This window comes from Orcinus orca, chromosome 16, assembly GCF_937001465.1.
Source record: "Orcinus orca chromosome 16, mOrcOrc1.1, whole genome shotgun sequence".
NCBI classification, from domain to species: Eukaryota; Metazoa; Chordata; class Mammalia; order Artiodactyla; family Delphinidae; genus Orcinus; species Orcinus orca.
Genome location: NC_064574.1, coordinates 38,653,386 through 38,669,365, shown reverse-complemented (window position 1 = coordinate 38,669,365; position 15,980 = coordinate 38,653,386). Strand labels below are relative to the sequence as shown.

Genomic DNA, 15,980 nt, shown 5'->3' with positions numbered 1-15,980 from the left:
ATCAGTTATATTTGACTAGGATATTATATCATGATGACATTGGATTTATTCCAGAAATGCAAATTTGGCCTAACATTTAAAATTCAACCAAGGCTATTCACCACAATAACAGAAAAAAAGAATAATTATCTCATTGCATAAAAAGCGTTAAATAAAATTTAATATCTATTCATGATGAAAAAGAAACCATTAACAAACTAGGAATAGAAAGCTACTTTTCCCTCCAGTGTTTTGGAGATATAATTGACATATAACATAGTGTAAGTTTAAAGTGTACGACATGATGGTTTGGTACACACATATATTGTGAAATGATTACCACAATAAGATTAGCTAACACATTATCTCACAATTGTGTGTATGTGAGATAGTTACAATTTGTGTGTGTGTGTGTGTGTGTGTGTGTGTGTGTGGTGAGAACATTTAAGGACTACTCTCTTAGCAACATTCAAGTATACAGTACAGTATTGTTAACTATAGTTACCATGTTGTACATTACATTCCCATAACTTATTCATTTTATAGCTTAAAAGAGTGAAAAGCCAATGTGAAGACTGAGAAAAATTATTTTTAAGACATATTTCTAACAAGGAACTCATGTCCAAGGAATAACATCTCCAAATTAATAAGAAACTGGTAGATAAACAATACACAAATGGGAAAAAGATTCAAACAGTTCCTTCTCTACAAAGACAGTCAAATGATCAGTAAACACATGGAGAAGTGCTAAACTTCATTAGTCATTGGGAACATTCAATTAAAACCAAAATTAGAGAAAAATGCCAAATGTTGGTGAGAATGTTGATCAATCAGAACTCTCATGTACAGCTTGTGAATGTAAATTGATAAAACCACTTTGGAAAACTGACAGTTTCTAGCAATGATAAATATGTGTAGTGGTACAGCAATTCACCTATTATGTATATAACTGAAAGAATTGTGTATGCACACACAAAAATATATGTACATGATGTTTACAGCTGCATTCTTTGTAATAGTAAAAACCTGGAAACTACCCAACTTCCCATAAAAGAGTAGGAAGAATATATAAATGATGGTAAATTCACAGAATTGAATATTATATAGCAATGCAACCCCATGAATTCAACTATATACAACAATGTGGTAGAATCTCAAAAACATAATGTTTAGAGAAAGAAAGCCAGAAATAAAAAATATATATACAGTATGGTTCCATTAATTTAAAAATTATATAAACATTAAAAAATACTTTGGTGTTAAAAGTCAAGAAACATAGGTCTGCAAAAAAGCCTGAGATTTAATTGGAAAATTGTAGAATGCCCCCCAGCCCTCACACCTCAGTACCAGAACAGCAGGGCTCCAAGTGTAACAGTGGATTACAACTGAAAAAGCTTCAAGACACAGATCCTCTGAGAGGATTAATTAGAAGAGAAGAGAAAAAAGTCAATAGAAGAGAAAAAAACCAAGGAAACCAGAGGAATTTGAAGACTATGACACCTATAGATACAAGAAGCAATACCCAAAGACATACTTCTAGCCAGATTAACATAACATCCTCTCACTAATGGCCTCTTTACTTCAGCCCCTATTACCCAGCACAAAATGTCCAGCTTTCATCAAAAAACTAGAAGGCATGAGAAAAAGCAAGAGAAAACACACTCTGAAGAGACAAAGCAGTCATGACAAGCAGATTCTGATATAATAGAGATCTTAAGTTTATCAGATTTGGAATTTAAAATAGCTATACTAATAGCTAAGCATTCTAAGGGAAAAAGGGGACAATATGTGAGAAGAGATGACCAATGTAAACAGAGAGATGAAAACTCTAAAAAAGTAATCTAAAGGAAATGTTGGAAATCAGGAATGCTGTAACAGAAATGAAGAATGCCTTTGATGTACTCATCAATAGACTCAACATGTCTGAGGATAGAATCAGTGAGCTTGAAGATAGTTCAACAAAAACTACCCAAACTAAAATACAAAGAAAGAAGAATGAAAAACAACAGAAACAACAACAAAAAAACGGAACAAACATGCAAGAATTGGGGTACAATTTCAAATGGTGTAACATTCACATAATTGGAAAACCAAAAGGAAAAGAAAGAGAGAATGTAGCAGAAAAAAATATTTGAATTAATAGTGGTCAAGAACTTTCCAAAATTAATAACAGACACCAAACCATGTAGCAAGGAAACTCAGAGAACACCAGGTAGAAAAATGGGCTCGCCGGCACTTCCGGCGCGGTCTCCTTCGACCGGTCTCCTGCGGAGCCGATTAAGCGCGGACGCCGAGCCCAGCTCGCTTCTGAGCGCCTGCTGCGGGCGTGGCGACGCCATGGAGCGTTTTGATAAAGCGGCTCTGAACGCGCTGCAGCCGTGCGACTTCAGAAATGAAAGTTCATTAGCATCCACTCTGAAGACGCTCCTGTTCTTCACAGCTTTAATGATCACTGTACCTATTGGGTTATATTTCACGACTAAATCTTATGTTTTTGAAGGCGCCTTTGGGATGTCCGATAGGGACAGCTATTTTTATGCTGCTATTGTTGCAGTGGTCGCTGTCCACGTGGTGCTCGCCCTCTTTGTTTACGTGGCCTGGAATGAAGGCTCAAGGCAGTGGCGTGAAGGCAAACGGGATTAAAGTGAACATCACCTTTTGATAGCATTAAATTGATTTTTTTAAAATGGTAAATGTGTCTGGAGTAAATGATTTTATGGTTAAGTGGTAAATGATTTTAATAAATTGAAAGAACATCAATCTTATGGAATCACGTTTGACTAGTGTAAATTTTGATCCTTCTAAAACAGTGGTTTGTATCATCAGTTTTAACTGTATGAGCCTCTCATTTGCAAATGAGAATTTGGAAAAGTTAAATTGGTTACAAATAAGTATGTGAAATTAGTTACACATTATTCTGGGAGGAATTTGATTATCTTACAACAAAACAATATTTTATAGCATTTCGTCTTTTGGTTGGCTTTGAGTTTTACTCCTCTGGATATATTCAGATGTACATAGTGGAGCAAATGTAAACTTTATTTTTCGCTGGAACACTTTTCCTAACTATCATGAAAATACCACGTCATTGGGTTTTGGGTTGTAAATGCGTATTGGAAATTGCTTAAATTGTGGACACTGAAATTAATCTGAATGTCACTGAGAAATTTTGCATAAAGTGTAATCCCTCGTCAATAGAAATCTTTCATTACATTATTTCATGGGGAAACTAGGTTGAATCACACCCATTCATGTAAAAGGACTGGGTTTATTGAAGAATGCAGACAGCAAAGCAAAGAGCTACCTGCCTGGGCACCCAGCCTACTCCCTAAAGGCCCCTTGCAGGCCAGCCTCCTGCTTTCAGACAAACTCTGTAATGATCTGCTTCGCTCTGTCATTCAACAATGAACTTATGCTTTAATTACAAGGTTGTGTGAACTCCCTTTAAATTTGTTTTTCCTACTTTTTAATAATGTATATGAGTGAATTTACATTTAAATGTGTTCGTTTTTGCATACTTAGGGAGTGTAAACAATCCTGAAAATAGGTTATTTTTATCATCCAGGAAGTATTCTTGGAATTTCTACTCTAGTCTTTTAAATCAGTGCCGTTATATCCCAGATACATCAATAGATAATGTATCTAAGTTAGATAGTCCTTGAGGTCCTTTCTGGTAGAAAAAGACCCTGTGGTTTTACTTTCGTTTCCTTGCTCTGTGTTCTTTCTAGCCACGTGGTACTACTTGTGTGCAATCTAAAAACACACCCCAAAAAAGTGCATATTAAAACAGGAAGAAAATTTAAATTCCCTGTAATGTTGCCACCTGGAGATAACCACTATTTTCGTTTACATCCTGTGCGCATTTCTTAATGCTAGTTTGTTACACACTAAAACTTTGGTTTAAGTTCAAATTCTGCCCATTTTACCTGGCGGCTATTTGCATTTTTTCAGATGAGTGATTATTGGCCGTTTTCTTAAAAAGCACATTCTACCTTTACTTTTTTTTTTAAATAGTAATAGCTTTCATTTATTGAGTCTTTTTTTTTGGCATCTTTGTTGGAGTATGGTTGCTTTACAGTGGTGTGTTGGTTTCTGCTTTATGACAGAGTGCATCAGTTATACATGTACATATGTTCCCATATCTCCTGCCTCTTGTGTCTCCCTCCCTCCCTCCCTCCCTATCCCACCCCTCTAGGTGGTCACAAAGCACAGAGCTGAGCTCCCTGTGCTATGCGGCTGCTTCCCACTACCTATCTATTTTACGTTTGGTAGTGTGTATGTGTCCATGCCACTCTCTCACTTTGTCCCAGCTTACCCTTCCCCCTCCCCGTATCCTCAAGTCCATTCTCCAGTAGGTTACTCTTTTAACTAGATATTTCATTGTACAAATTTCCTGTCATTGATAATCCCTAATACAATGGCCCTTGCTGTGAGTGTTTGCCATTACTGATTTTGTTTGTTCACCCCTACTTTTGATGTTGTAGAACTGGACTAAAGGAGTAGAGAGGTAGTTAGGCATAAAAGCAAAGAAGGCATTTGTGTTTATTTAATTGTTGAGAAGAAATAAAAGATTATTGTAGGACTCTTTTTTATTCTTGCTTATAGTTAAATGTTATCTACAGTTTAAATGTCTTAAGTAGTTATTCTAAATGTAAAATGTTTTCTTAAAAAGACTACAGTTTTGGTATAAAATTCTACAAATTTAATATGGAATTGTAGGATACTCCAGATTGAGTCTAGTGTACTGTATGGTAGATTTCTAGATGGTCCCCTCTTTAGATGCCTTGTTGTACTAAAATTTGTCCACCTAATTTCTTTTTCTATAATGTCAAGGTTTTTCTTGTACTTTTGGGATCTTATGCTATTTGTAAAACGTTAATGTCCTGTGTTGGATTGTTTTGTTTGATTTCAGACATTTGCTGAGTAGATAACATGGGTGTGTTTCTGCAAGTATTTAAACCAGGGATTCATGCAAAAGCAGATGTAATTTCCTCTTGGAAAAGGTACCCAACATTTGAAAGTTAGAATCGGATGCTAAGGTTGATGTTTGGGGTTATTACAATATAGACTTGTTTTCACACCAGTTAATATTTTCTTAGGGTTTTAACTGTTAAGTGAGTAGTTTGCTGCTGTTGAAATAACATGGTATTTGACAAGTAGATTTATTTTTCAAGATGTCTCAGTGATTTCCTCTTGTACAATGTATATACTTCTGGATGTATAGAAAGGAAAGCTACAATTGAGCCCTTATATAAATGTTATAAGGTGGGAATATGTTCACTATTGTTTGAAAACTGATTGTAAGAATAACCTCAATTAGGGAGTGTAACTTGAAGTGTCAGTACAGGCTACTGATTTAACACATGACCTTATTCACCTCACCTCCCATGTTGCCCCCCAGAATATAATCTTTATTCTCATTGTGCTAAAAAATGAAAAGTCTACTGTGGAATGCATCTGATGTCATTAGCTCTTCAAGTGGATACCATTTTACATATGACAGCAGAATTCAGTTTTGAATTGCTGAAGAAATTTAAACCCTCCATAAAAAAGGAAAAAAAACAACCTGCGTTTCATGGGAATATAACAGAAATATACTGTAAGATTATTTTCATCATAAAGGTCTCATCAGCTTTGCCCAAAAAGCAACTGCTTGACTTGTTTGGTGTTTATTTTCTGTTTTCGTATAAATTTTATATATACAGCTAGAGTACCCAAGGAGACCAGTAAAAACAGTTAAACAGATAGGGTGTACCCAAGGAAAGATGAAAGCTGAAGGTATATGAGACAAAGAATTTATATCCTGTTTTAAATGCATCTAGCGTATATTTCTTGTCTCCAGACAAGTTCATGTTTATTGTTTTATTTATGCTCAAGTGAAGTTGTACATTGTTGGTAGGCCATTTTATAAATGGTTTGCCTATGGTACAAGTTGATTCACGCAGCCTCTGCTCTTCCATTTAAGATAGTGTTTGTAAGAGCTGGCCTGAAGCAGCACACTCAACAACTTGACAAGATTTCTTTTTCCTTTTTGTAGGGGGAAGGGTCACCTGAGAAAATAAATTATTTTCAGGGACTTTGGGAACCTAACGATAAATATTACGTGTAACCTGTGAACAGATTAAGCCTTTATATATTCATTAAAGTACTCTGGAATTCCTCAACCTAACATCACTCCTGGCCACACTTTCCTTGCCTGTTTTGTTGCTACGTGTGCTTGAAAGTAATATCTGCGTTCCTTTGAAGATGTTCTATAGGTCATATTTGTCAGTTACAGACTAGTCTTCCTTTTTCTCAAGTTCAGTGAAATCTCACTGAACAGTAATAATAGCAATAGCTAACATCTGCACAGCACCTTACAGTTTGCAGAAAACGTTCACATTTTCTCGTTTTTTTTGCATAGTGAACCTGTTATGAGATTTCTCTTGACCTTGATGCTAAAAGTGTTAGAATCTTTGAAGTCGCTAGAGTCACTGAATATGCTGTAGTCTTGAATAGCGCCCTGACAAGGGGCAGATTTTAGATGCGCTACCTTGAAAGCTGCGTGTGATTATCCAAATGGGGGGCTTGAGTTCTTTACCCACTCGAATCAGATTTACTTTTGTGAGTGATGTTTTTCTAACTTATCTGGATGGATTTTGTATTCATTATATTCTAACCTGTAACTTGTATAAATTTACCATCTGTTGTCATTAAAAAAGTGTTCGTAATTATAAAAAAAAAAAAAAGAAAAATGCCACATACACACACACACACACACACACACACACACACACACACACACACAGCCCAAACCTAAGGATATCATATTTAAACTGCAGAAAATCAAAGACAAAGAGAAAATCTTGAAGTCAGAAGGAGGAAAAAAAATCACCTTAACTATAGAAGAAAAAGGATAAGGATAACATCAGACTTGTCATCAGAGATCAAACAAGCAAGAAGAGAGGGGAGTGAATTAATTGAAGAAAAAACAAACTCGGATTTATAATTCTATACCAGTGAAATTATGCTTAGAAAAAGAAATTAAGGACAAATAAAGCTTTCTCAAACAAACCAAAGCTGAGAGAATTAATCACCAGCAGACCTTCCCTGAAAGGAATATTAAAAGAAGTTCTTTAGTCAGAAGGAAAACTATAATGCAGACCAGAAATTGTGGTCTACATAGAAAAAGGAAGAACTTTGGAGAATAAATAAATAACACCAAAATGAAATATTTCATTTTTCTTATTCTTTTTTTTTTTTTGTGTGTGTGTGTGTGTGGTACGCGGGCCTCTCACTGTTGCGGCCTCTCCAGTTGCAGAGCACAGGCTCTGGACGCGCAGGCTCAGCGGCCATGGCTCACAGGCCCACCCGCTCCACGGCATGTGGGATCTTCCTGGACTGGGGCACGAACCCATGTCCCCTGCATCGGCAGGCGGACTCTCAACCACTGCGCCACCAGGGAAGCCCCTTTCTTATTCTTAATTGATGTAAAAGATAACTGTTCAAAGCAATAATAGTGATAGTATATGGGTGATTCTAGCATAGCTATAAGGAACATAAGTGACAGCAATGTCACAAAGGATGGGAGGGAAGAATTGGAAGTACTCTGATGTAAGGTACTTGCACTACTTATCAAGTGATGTGAAATTATTTGAAGCTGGACTTATATTAGATAAAAATATGTATTGTAACACTAGGTCAACTATAAAAAAATTTTAAAGAAAATATAATTGCTATGCTAAGAGAGAAAATAAAATGAAATTATATAAAATGCTCAGTTAAAACCAGAGAGGACAGAAAAATAGGATATTTTTTAAAAGAGAATAACTGCAATAGGGCACCTGCCGGGTGCTGGTAGGGGACTCTAACCCCCAAGGAGATGGGAGGAACCCCACAGTGAACCAGTACAACATAGGGGGACCAAGGGGGGAGGAGAAGTGGAGGCCAGACAAGATCTGCACCCCTGAGGCCTGGGAGATCAGGAGAGGCAGGTGGGAGGGACTCTCTGGGAAGAGCTGGAGAGGAGCAGAGGGAGATCACCTGGCCCACTGGGGCTGGGGAGCCTGCTGAGCTCCCAAGCTAGTGCCCTCACACCCTCCAAAACCCCATCCAGGCACATGGGTCCTGAGGGCATAGGAGGGAGGCTGGGGGGATCAGGAGAGGCAGGTGGGAGGGCCCCTCTAGGAGGAGAGGTTGAGGAGCGGAGGGCGATTGCCCCACCCACTCTGGCACAGGGAGCCTGCTGAGCTCCCAGGCCAATGTGCTGCCCTCCAAGCCCCTTCCAGGCTGTGTGGGTCCTTGGGGACATAGGAAGGAGGCCAACCAGAGAACAGGAGAGGCTGGTGGGAGGGGCCCTCTGGGAGGAGCCAGAGAGAAGCAGAGGGTGATTGCCCTGCCCACTCGGACACGGGGAGCCTGCTGAGCCCCAGGCTGGTCACCTGCCCTCCAAGGGCCCCCCTTTGCCCCCGCATTGGTCCTGGGGGCATAGGAGGGAGGCTGGGGAGAATAGGAGGGGTAGGCGGGAGGGGCCTTCCCAGACTGAAGACCGGAGGAGCAGGAGAGGAGATGAGGGTGTTTGCCCCACCCACTCGAGCCCAGGAAGCCTGCTGGGCTCCCAGGTGAGGTCCCCTGCCCTCTGAGACCAGGGGTGGGGGGCACACCTGGGCCCCTTCTGTTCCTTGAGCCTAAGCCCCACCCCCCCACAGCCCTCAGGGCCTTTTCCAGCCCTGTGGGTCCTGAGCATTGGCCCCACCTACCACCTAAAACTTGCCCTTGCTTAGGCCCTGCTCTCCAGAGCCAAGGCCTTTCCCCACCTCCTTTTTTTTTTCTTTATTTTTTTTCCTTTCCCTCCTACTCCTTTTTACTATTGTGGTACTGATGTACCTTCTGGTTGTTGATTCATCTATATTTTTATTTTTACATTATGTCTAACATATCTGGTAGTTTCCTAGTCTAATTTTATTTTTTACTTTGTTATTGTTCTCTCTCTCTGCTTTTCTTTTTTTGCCACCCCACTCAGCTTATGGGATCTTGACTTGTGAGCACAGGGTCAGGTGGAAGCTCCTGCTGTGGGAACTCTGAGTCCAAACCACTGGGCTAACAGAGAACCTCAGGCCCCAGGGAATATTCATCAGAGTGAGGTCTCACAGAGTTCCACATTGCAGCACCAAGATCCAGCTCTACCCAATAACCTACAAACTCCAGTGTTGGAAGCCTCAGGACAAACGACCAGTAAAACAGGAACAGAGTCCCACTCATAAAAAAAAAAAAAAGTGAGACAGCAAAACAATATGTCACAGATGAAGGAGCAAGGTAAAAACCTACAAGACCAAATAAATGAAGAGGAAATAGACAATCTATCTGAAAAATAATTCAGAGTAATGATAGTAAAGATGATCCAGAACCTCAGAAATAGGATGAAAGCATAGACTGAGAAGATACCATAAATGTTTAACAAAGATCTAGAAGAACTGAAGAACAAACAAACGGAGATGAACAACACAATAACTGAAATGAAAAATACACTAGAAGGAATTAACAACAGAAAAATGGAGGCAGAAGAACAAATAAGTGAGCTGGAAGACAAAATGGTAGAATTCACTGCTGAGGAGCAGAATAAAGAAAAAAGAATGAAAAGAAGACAATCTCAGAGACCTCTGGGACAACACTAAATGCACCAACATTCGAATTATAGGGGTCCCAGAAGAAGAAGAGAAAAAGAAAGGGTCTGAGAACATATTTGAAGAGATTATAGTGGAAAACTTCCCTAACATGGGAAAGGAAATAGTCACCCAAGTCCAGGAAGCACAGAGAGTCCCACACAGGATAAACCCTAGGAAAAACACACCAAGACACATATTAATCAAACTAACAAAAATTAAATACAAAGAAAAAATATTAAAAACAGCAAGGGAATAACAAAAAATAACATACAAAGGATTCCCCATAAGGTTATCAGCCGATTTTTTGGTGGAAACTCTGCAGGCCAGAAGGGAGAGGCAGGATATACTTAAAGTGATGAAAGAGGAAAACCTACAACCAAGATTACACTACCCAGCAAGGATCTCATTCAGATTCGATGGAGAAGTCAAAAGCTTTTCAGACAAACAAAAGCTAAGAGAATTCAGCACCAGCAAACCAGCTTTACAACAAATGGTAAAGAAACTTCTCTAAGCGGGACTCACAGGAGAAGAAAAAGACCCACAAAAACAAACCCAAACCAATGAAGAAAATGGTAATAGGAACATACATATTGATAATTACCTTGAATGTAAATGGATTAAATACCCCAATGAAAAGACACAGACTGGTTGAATGGATACAAAAACAAGACCCATATATATGCTGTATACAACAGACCCACTTCAGACCTAGGGAAGCATATAGACAGAAAGTGAGGGGATGGAAAAAGATATTCCATGCAAATGGAAATCAAAATACAGCTGAAGTAGCAATACTCGTATCAGATAAAATAGACTTTAAAATAAAGACTGTTACAGGAGATAAGGAGGGACACTACATAATGAGCAAAGGATCAATCCAAGAAAAAGATATAACAATTATAAATGTTTATGCACCCAACATAGAAGCACCTCAATACATAAGGCAAATGCTAACAACCATGAAAGGGGCAATCAACAGTAACACAGTAATAGTAGGGGACATTAATACCGCACTTACACCAATGGACAGATCATCCAAACAGAAAATACATAAGGAAACACAAGCTTTATATGACGCAATAGACCAGATAGATCTAATTGATATTTATAGAACATTCCACCTGAAAGTGGCAGAATACACTTTCTTCTCAAGTGCACATGGAACATTCTCCAGGATAGATCACATCTTGGATCACAAATAAAGCCTCGGAAAATTTAAGAAAATTGAAATCATATCAACTATATTTTCTGACCACAAGGCTATGAGATTTGAAATCAATTACAGGAAAAAAACTGTAAAAAACAAAAATACATGGAGGCTAAACAGTGCACTACTAAATAACCAAGAGATCACTGAAGGAATCAAAGAAGAAATTTAAAAATACATAGTAAAAAATGAAAATGGAAACACGAAAACCCAAAACCTACGGGACTCAGCAAAAGCAGTTCTAAGAGGGAAGTTTATAGCAATTCAATCTCACCTCAAGAAACAATAAAATTCTCTAATAAACAATCTAACCCTACACTTAAAACAACTAGAGAAAGAAGAACAAAGAAAACCCAAAGTCAGTAGAAGGAAAGAAATCATAAAGATCAGAGCAGAAATAAATGAAATAGAAATGAAGAAAACAGTAGCAAAGATCAATGAAACTAAAAGCTGGTTCTTTGAGAAGATAAACAAAATTGTAAACCCTTAGCCAGACTCATCAAGAAAAAAAGGGAGAGGATGCAAATCAATAAAATTATAAATGGAAAAGGAGAAATCACAACTGACACTGCAGAAATACAAAGGATTTTAAGAGACTACTACAAACAACTATATGCCAATAAAATGGACAACCATGAAGAAATGGACAAATTCTTGGAAATGTACAATTTTCCAAGACTAAATCAGGAAGAATTATAAAATTTAAGCAGATCTATCACAAGTAATGAAACCCTAATTAAAAATCTTCCAACAAACAAAAGTCCAGGACCACATGACTTCACAGGCACATTCTATCAAACATTTAGAGAAGAGCTAACACTGGTCCTTCTCAAACTCTTCCAAAAAAATTGCAGAGGGAGAAACACTTCAAAATACATTCTAAAAAGCCACCATCACCCTGACACCAAAACCAGAAAAAGATACCAAAAGAAAAGAAAATTATAGACCAGTATCACTGATGAACATAGGTGCAAAAATCCTGAACAAAATTCTAGCAAACAGAATCCAACAACACATTAAAAGGATATTGATCAAGTGGGATTTGTCCCAGGGATGCAATGATTCTTCAATATATGCAAATCAATCAATGTGATACACCATATTAACAAACTGAGGAATAGAAACCATATGATCATCTCAATAGATGCAGAAAAAGCTTTTGACAAAATTCAACACCCATTTATGATAAAAACTCTCCAGAAAATGGGGATAGAGGGAAACTACCTCAACATAATAAAGGTCATATATGACAAACCCACAGCAAACATCATACTCAATGGTGAAAAACTGAAAGCATTTCCACTAGGATCAGGAAGAAGACAAGGATGTCCACTCTCGCCACTCTTATTCAACATAGTTTTGGAAGTCCTAGCCACAGCAGTCAGAGAAGAAAAAGAAATAAAAGGAATCCAAATTGGAAAAGAAGTAAAACTGTCACTGTTTGCCAATGGCATGATACTATACATAGAAAATCCTAAAAATGCCACCAGAAAACTACTAGAACTAATCAATGAATTTCATAAGGTTGCAGGATGCAAAATTAGTGCACAGAAATCTTTGGTATTCCTATACACCAACAATGAAAACTCAGAAAGAGAAATTAAGGAAACACTCCCATTTACCATTGCAACAAAAAGAATAAAATACCTAGGAATAATCCTACCTAAGGAGATGAAAGACTTGTACTCAGAAAACACTGATGAAAAAAATCAAAGATGACATAAACAGATAGAGAAATATACCATGTTCTTGGGTTGGAAGAATCAATATTGTGAAAATGGCTATACTACCCAAAGCAGTCAATGGATTCAGTGCAATTCCTATCAAACTACCAGTGGCATTCTTCACAGAATTAGAAAAAAAGTCTTACAATTCGTATGGAAACACAAAAGACCCTGAATGCCAAAGCAATCTTGAGAAAGAAAAACGGAGTTGGAGGAATCAGGCTCCCCAACTTCAAACTATACCACAAAGCTACAATAATTAAGACAGTATGGTACTGGCACAAAAACAGAAATATAGATCAGCGGTACAGGATAGAATGCCCGGAGATAAACCCACGCACATGTGGTCACCTAATTTATGACAAAGGAGGCAAGAACATACAGTGGAGAAAAGACAGCCTCTTCAATAAGTGGTGCTGGGAAAACTGTACAACTACATGTAAAAAATGAAATTGGAACACTACCTAACACCGTACACAAAAATAAACTCCAAATGGATTAAAGACTTAAATGTAGGGCTAGACAGTGTAAAACTTTTAGGTGAAAGCATAGGAAAAACACTCTTTGACATAAACCACAGCAAGATCTTTTGTGATCCATCTCCTAGAGTAACAGAAATAAAAACAAAAATAAACAAATGGGACTTAATTAAACTTAAAAGCTTTTGCTCACTAAAAGAAACCATAAACAAGACAAAAAGACAACCCTCAGAATGGGAGAAAATATTTGCAAATGAAACAACAGACAAAGGATTAATCTCCAAAATATACAAATAGCTCATGTAGATCAATATCAAAAAACAAATAATCCAGTTAAAAAATGGGCAGAAGACCTAAATAGACATTTCACCAAGGAATACATACAGATGGCCAAGAGGCACATGAAAAGATGCTCAACATTACTAATTATTAGAGAAATGCAAATCAAAACTACAGTGAAGTTTCACCTCATGCGGTCAGAATGACCATTATCAAAAAAGCTAGAAACAATAAATTCTGGGAAGGGTATGGTGAAAAAGGAACCCTCCTGCACTGTTGTTGGGAATGTAAATTGATACAGCCACTGTGGAGAACAGTATGGAGGTTCCTTAAAAAGCTACAAATAGAACTACCATATGACCCAGCAATCCCACTACTGGGCATATACCTTGAGAAAACCGTAATTCAAAAAGAGACATGCACAATAGTGTTCATTGTAGCAGTACTTACAATAGCGAGGACATGGAACCAACCTAAGTGTCCATAGACAGATGAATGGATAAAGAAGATGTGGCACATATACAATGGAATATTACTCAGCCATAAAAAGAAACGAAATTGAGTTATTTGTCGTGAGGTGAATGGACCTAGAGTCTGTCATACAGAGTGAAGTAAGTCAGAAAAACAAATACTGTATGCTAACACATATATATGGAATCTAAAAAAAAACCATGGTACTGTTGAACCTAGTTGCAGGGCAGGAATAAAGAGGCAGACATAGAGAATGGACTTGATGACATGGGGTGGGAGGGCAAAGCTGGAGCAAAGTGAGAGTAACGTCGACATATATACACTACAGAATGTAAAATAGTTGGCTGGTGGGAAGCAGCAGCATAGCACAGGAAGATCGGCTCAGTGCTTTGTGATGACCTAGAGGTGTGGGATAAGGAGGATGGAAGGGGGGCTCAAGAGGAAGGGAATATGGGGACATGTGTATGCATATGGCTAATTCGCTTTGTTGTGCAACAGAAACTAACATGGTATTGTGAAGCAATATACTCCAATAAGGATCTATTTAAAAAAATACAAAGAATTCTACAAAGTATGATTCCAGACCACAGTGGAGTTAAACAAGAAATCAATAATGGAAAGATAGCTGGAAAATCTAAATTATTTGGAAATTGACCTAAATAATACATGGCCAAAAGAGTAATCTCAAGAGAAATAAAAATATTTTGAACTAAATGAAAATAAAAATGCAGCTTATTCAGAATCTTTGGGATGCAACAAAAATAATGCTAAGAGGGAAACATTAAAAGAATTGTATATAAGTACTGTACCCTAGTTCATAAATGTGTATTCAGTGGAGGTATGGTTTAATAATTCAGATATAACCATTTATGTATACTGGAATTGGAAAAGTAAGTAAATGTATGGCAGGTAGTGAGAGCCAGGGTTTTCACTGTTGGGCTGGGAGGTTACTCATAAGCAAGAGGAGAAACCTAGAAGGATTCATGTGAAACTGGACTAGAGTTGGAGACATTGGTATAAACTCATGTGCTTAATATAAATATGGATGGTTACACATGGAAATATTTATAGTTATTTATATGAACACAGGTTAGTATGCACACATAGTTTCATGTTCTGTCATCTGAGTAGACCCTAGTACCCAAAACACACAGTACATTTTGTATTTTGTAGTGCCATAAAGTAAGGAAATGCTAAAAAATAAAAATAAAAAAAAATTTAAAAACCGTGATGAGACTATGTCAGTGGGACACAGGAGCTAGCTGAAAGAGCTCCCAGTGACTGAAGTTTTAACAAATTGAGCAATATAATACATAAACTATAGTTGTATTATAATCCAAAATATAAAATAAATATCCATGAGTCTATTCTGATATAAATTAACGGTTTAAGAAATACATAAATTGAGAAGAATGGATAGATTTGTGTAAACAATTGCAATTTATTTATATAGATACTTTAAAGAGGAGGAATATAACTCCCTAGTCCTTAAATGTGGGTAGTGCATAGAGACTTCCTTCCAGAGAGTATAGTTTGGTGATGGGGAATAAAGAGTAAGTTTTCACGGGAGATAGCTGACAAATACCACCTCAGGCAGTTTGTCAGGATTAACATCAGCAGTGATGTCATATTGATAATATATACTTTGGATATGATGAGATGAGAATGACACTTTACCTCTGTGGTCTTCCTTCCCAAAACCGATAACCTCAGTCCAATCCTGAGAAGAACATCACACAACTTCTAACAAGAGTACTACTCCTGAATGCCTCAGCAATATACCTCCAAATTGTCAAGATCATCAAAAACAAGGACAGTCTGAGAAACTGTCACAGTCAAAAGGAGCTTAAAGAGACATGATGACATGTAATTTGGTATATTAGATGTGATTCTGGTACAGAAAAAGGACATTAGGTAGAAATTAAAGTGATCTGAATGAAGTATGGACTTTAAAAATATTGTAAAATATTGGTTCGTTACTTGGGACAAATGTCCCATTCTAATATAAGATGTTCACAGTAGGGAAAATCAGATGTGAAGTATATGAGAAGTCTCTGTACTAGCTTTGCAACATTTTTGTAAATCCAACACTGTTCTAAAATAAAAACTTTATTTAAACAATGAAAGTGGTAAAGATGGATTTAGGTGAGAAAAGAATACTGGGGTGAAAAACCAACAAGCATTTATTATATAGCAT

General features: G+C 37.4%; 1 protein-coding gene and 1 long non-coding RNA gene across 2 annotated transcripts in view; both read left to right on the top strand.

Annotated features, from left to right (window-relative positions):
• Positions 1 to 6,501, top strand: part of LOC125961422 (uncharacterized) — a 106,044-nt gene extending 99,543 nt beyond the window's left edge. Inside the window, exon 3 of the long non-coding RNA XR_007472132.1 lies at positions 4,335 to 6,501. This is a non-coding gene — a long non-coding RNA (uncharacterized LOC125961422). The remainder of the gene's footprint in view (positions 1 to 4,334) is intronic.
• LOC101274360 (vacuolar ATPase assembly integral membrane protein VMA21-like) lies at positions 2,210 to 2,673 on the top strand. The gene has a single exon (XM_012535456.3). It carries the CDS (start codon positions 2,317 to 2,319, stop codon positions 2,620 to 2,622), a length of 306 nt encoding a protein of 101 aa, XP_012390910.1. The 5' UTR covers positions 2,210 to 2,316; the 3' UTR covers positions 2,623 to 2,673.
• Positions 6,502 to 15,980: the final 9,479 nt, after the last annotated feature.

Coding starts and splice junctions, on each gene's coding strand:
- LOC101274360 (XM_012535456.3), top strand. CDS start 2,317: ATGGAGCGTTTTGATAAAGCGGCTCTGAACGCGCTGCAGCCGTGCGAC.